At 51.7% G+C, this 3,442-nt stretch overlaps 1 protein-coding gene across 1 annotated transcript; it reads left to right on the top strand.

Annotated features, from left to right (window-relative positions):
• The first annotated feature begins 293 nt into the window (after positions 1-293).
• On the top strand, positions 294-2,273 carry TPI1 (triosephosphate isomerase 1). Its single transcript, XM_009892408.1, has 6 exons — positions 294-425; positions 511-595; positions 706-838; positions 1,108-1,193; positions 1,352-1,439; positions 1,698-2,273. The coding sequence occupies exons 2-6, from the start codon at positions 518-520 to the stop codon at positions 1,814-1,816; spliced, it is 504 nt and encodes a 167-aa protein (XP_009890710.1). The 5' UTR covers positions 294-425; positions 511-517; the 3' UTR covers positions 1,817-2,273.
• Positions 2,274-3,442: the final 1,169 nt, after the last annotated feature.

Raw genomic sequence — 3,442 nt, 5'->3', positions numbered from 1 at the left:
GGTTTCTCGGTTGGACCCTTTCCAAGGGGCCCATGTGAACCCGCCGTGGTGCCTGGCTGCCTGCCTGGCATTGCCTTCTCAGCCCACTGGAAAGGGCTTCCTCCCTGCTGTCGAGTAATCAGATAACGGGGATGTTCCTGCTGCAGAGGGTCCCCCAAATGTCAGCCAGGGCGGGCTGAGCCTTCCCAGGATTGGGGGGAGGGGGGGGATGACCTCTGGGGGCTGGGATATGGGGTTGGTGGCTGGGTACAGTTTCTGCCCTTTGCCTGTCTCAAGGGTAACCACCTTCTCTGCCTTCCAGAGGTGGTTTGTGGAGCCCCTTCCATCTACCTTGACTTTGCCCGTCAGAAGCTTGATGCGAAGATTGGAGTTGCAGCACAGAACTGTTACAAGGTACCAAAGGGTGCTTTCACAGGAGAGATCAGGTGAGCCCACAGAGAAGAGTAAAGCCAGGGTGCCTCTGGGACGTGAATTTCCTCCAGAGGTGTGAGTCATCTCCTTTCTCCCCAGCCCAGCAATGATCAAAGATATTGGAGCCGCGTGGGTGATCCTGGGCCACTCTGAGCGAAGGCATGTTTTTGGAGAGTCCGATGAGGTGAGTGACCCTGGAATGGAGAGATGGTCAAGCTCAGATGTGCCTACAAAGTCTGAAGGGGTGAACAGTAGGGCTGACTATCGGTTGCCTTATTTCTTTTCAATTCCCAGTTGATTGGGCAGAAGGTGGCTCATGCTCTAGCTGAGGGCCTTGGAGTCATTGCCTGCATTGGAGAGAAGCTGGATGAGAGAGAAGCTGGCATAACTGAGAAGGTGGTTTTTGAACAGACCAAGGCCATTGCTGGTAAGGGAAGGAAAAAAACCACAGGCATTTTTTTCTGCTTTGGGCCACAGGAAAGAAATGGTCATAATGGTCATAATGGCCTTAACTGGAAGGCTATAATGGCTATCCTGGCCTTCCTGGAAGGCTTGCAAATAGTTGCTGCAAGTGTTCACACACAATATTAACATGGTCATGTTAATAAAAGGCCTCTATGTTCCAGAAAGCTTTGCAGCTCTACCCTTCCTAGCATGGGGTACTGTGCTTACTTGTACCTTCTCCCTCCTCCCCAGATAATGTGAAGGACTGGAGTAAAGTGGTTCTCGCCTATGAGCCGGTTTGGGCTATCGGAACTGGTAAAACTGCAACTCCCCAACAGGTACGAGCACGGGAAAGGTGGCTGGTTAAATGACCAACTGACTCATCCCGCTCAAGCAATCTTGTCAAAGATTGTCTCTAAAGACTAAAGATGTAGAGATTTGTATGCAGGGTATGTATTGCTCAGCCCTCAGTGGGACTCTTTCCGTTCTGTTGCAGGCTCAGGAAGTTCATGAGAAGCTGAGGGGGTGGCTGAAAAGCCACGTGTCTGATGCTGTTGCTCAGTCAACTAGGATCATATATGGAGGTAAATGAATCCAAAGCCACTTTCCAGTGCAAGAAGCACTTAGTTTCTCTGCTTGTTGCTGCAGCTGTATAACATGCTCTGCTGATGAGGAAACTTGAGGTGGTCAGAGCATGAAGAAGCACCTACTAGCTTTTTTCAGTAAATGGCAGACAGTTTTACTGTCTGCAGAGTAAGGCATGGCTAGTCCTACCTTTTGTGCACTGGCCCCATTTTCTACAGCTGGCCACATCTGACCTTAAAATACTATTCCCTCCTTAGGTTCAGTGACTGGCAGCAACTGTAAGGAGCTGGCCTCTCAGCATGATGTGGATGGCTTCCTTGTTGGTGGAGCTTCTCTCAAGCCAGAGTTTGTGGATATTATCAATGCCAAACACTGAAGCAGCCTGTGAGGAGCAGTCCCTTGTGGTTCAGAGCGAGAAACGGAAACAAGAAGGGACCTTTCATTGCACACGTACAGAGGCCTCCTCTGAGGCTTTCCCCCTTCCACGGTCATTGTTCTAGCTGTGCTGCTAACCCCCACCACCATGTTGGGAGTCCTGTTAGTGGAAGCCTGTCTTGGCACAGTCTTGACAGCCTCCTCTCTGAATTGGCGAAATCTTTGGTTGCCTGTTGACCTGTAAGAGTCCACAGTCAGCCTGGCCAGTGCCTCCCCCTTTCTCTGCAGTGCTGCAGGGAGAGGGGGCCGCTGGTGCTGGGGGAAGGAAAAAGGAGCCACACTCTCTTGCATCCTTCAGCTCCATCAGCAAGGACCCTGTCAGCTTAGACCCTTATGAGATGTCTTACCTCACCTGTGTCCCGTTACTGAACAATAAATGAAAAAAAAGAAAAAGCAAAGGTGTGTCCTGGGTCTTATTCAGAAGCAGCTGGGGACAAGCTGAATTTACTACTTCTGGAGGTAGCTGGTTGCAGAGATGGAAGTGTGGGGTACTTTTGTTGGGTTTTTTATTTTCTTGGGGGCACACCATTGTCCCAGTAGGCATTCCACAGGTCTACCCGGCGTCTTGCTGTCAGATTTCACTTGCAGCACGCCCTGGGCATCTTGCTTCTCCACTGTTACAGTTCCTCTTTGGGCCCATGGTGATTTGTGTGCATCTCTATTCCAGTAGCTGCTGCAGCACCCGGCTGTCCCACTAGTGAGCTGAGCTTTCCAAGGCAGGCTTGGAAATGCACTCATCCCTACTCTCTTTGCCTGTAAGGACTGGTAATTGACTTTGCTGCTCATTAAATGCAGAGCAGCTCCCTCTGTGCAGGGAAGGTTTCTAGGCCGCGTGCTGAAGCTGTGCTTGCTGCCTGCTTCCAGCCACGTGCTGATGGATGAGAAAGCAAGACTGGATGTTACTTCCCTGTTTCCCAGTTGCTTCACCAGCTAGGAAATTTTTAGATAACGCTAAGGGTAATGAAAAAGGAAGTGCCTCAGAAGGAGGAGCTTATCTGTGAAGCAGTCACAGAATGGTCAGGGTTGGAAGGGACCTCTGGAGATCATCTAGTCCAACCCCCCTGCCTGAGCAGGGTCACCTACAGCAGGTTGCACAGGACAGTGTCTGGGTGGGTTTTGAATGCCTCCAGAGTGGGAGACTCCACAACCTCTCTGGGCCAGTGCTCTGCCACCTTCAAAGTAAAGAAGTCCCTCCTTGTGTTTAGACGGGACATGTTTAGATGTTATTCTGTCCTCGGGAGCTTTTGGGCAGTGCTCAGTGCAGAGATAGGAAGGGGGACTCAGTCTGTTAATGTGTAGCTGAGAAATCCCCTCCTAGTTCATGTTTTCGGTCCATAGCTTTTGCAGTTGTGGCATGTTCCTCCCCTGGTACTCTGACTGTCGGCGTATCACCCCGCCGGCATCACCTGAGGGGTGGGAGGCCGGAGGTGGGGTGACCCAGGAGGAGAAAAATCTCAGGAAACCCGCTAATGCTGCGGGTCCTCCTGCTCTGCCGACGGCGCTCCTCCCTCCGCGCTGGGAGCGACGGGGAAGGAAGAACCCTCCGGCCCATCAGCAGGCATCTCCT

This window comes from Charadrius vociferus, unplaced genomic scaffold (genome assembly GCF_000708025.1).
Source record: "Charadrius vociferus isolate BGI_N301 unplaced genomic scaffold, ASM70802v2 scaffold301, whole genome shotgun sequence".
Classification (NCBI taxonomy): domain Eukaryota; kingdom Metazoa; phylum Chordata; class Aves; order Charadriiformes; family Charadriidae; genus Charadrius; species Charadrius vociferus.
Note: the sequence above shows the minus strand (reverse complement) of the source record. Positions and strands in the feature narration are given on the sequence as shown.

Excerpts from the sequence above, each read along its gene's own strand:
- TPI1 (XM_009892408.1), top strand. The coding sequence starts at position 518 with ATGATCAAAGATATTGGAGCCGCGTGGGTGATCCTGGGCCACTCTGAG. Across the intron at positions 596-705 it reads TTTTTGGAGAGTCCGATGAG|TTGATTGGGCAGAAGGTGGC; the intron begins GTGAGTGACCCT and ends TTCAATTCCCAG. Across the intron at positions 839-1,107 it reads ACAGACCAAGGCCATTGCTG|ATAATGTGAAGGACTGGAGT; the intron begins GTAAGGGAAGGA and ends CCTCCTCCCCAG.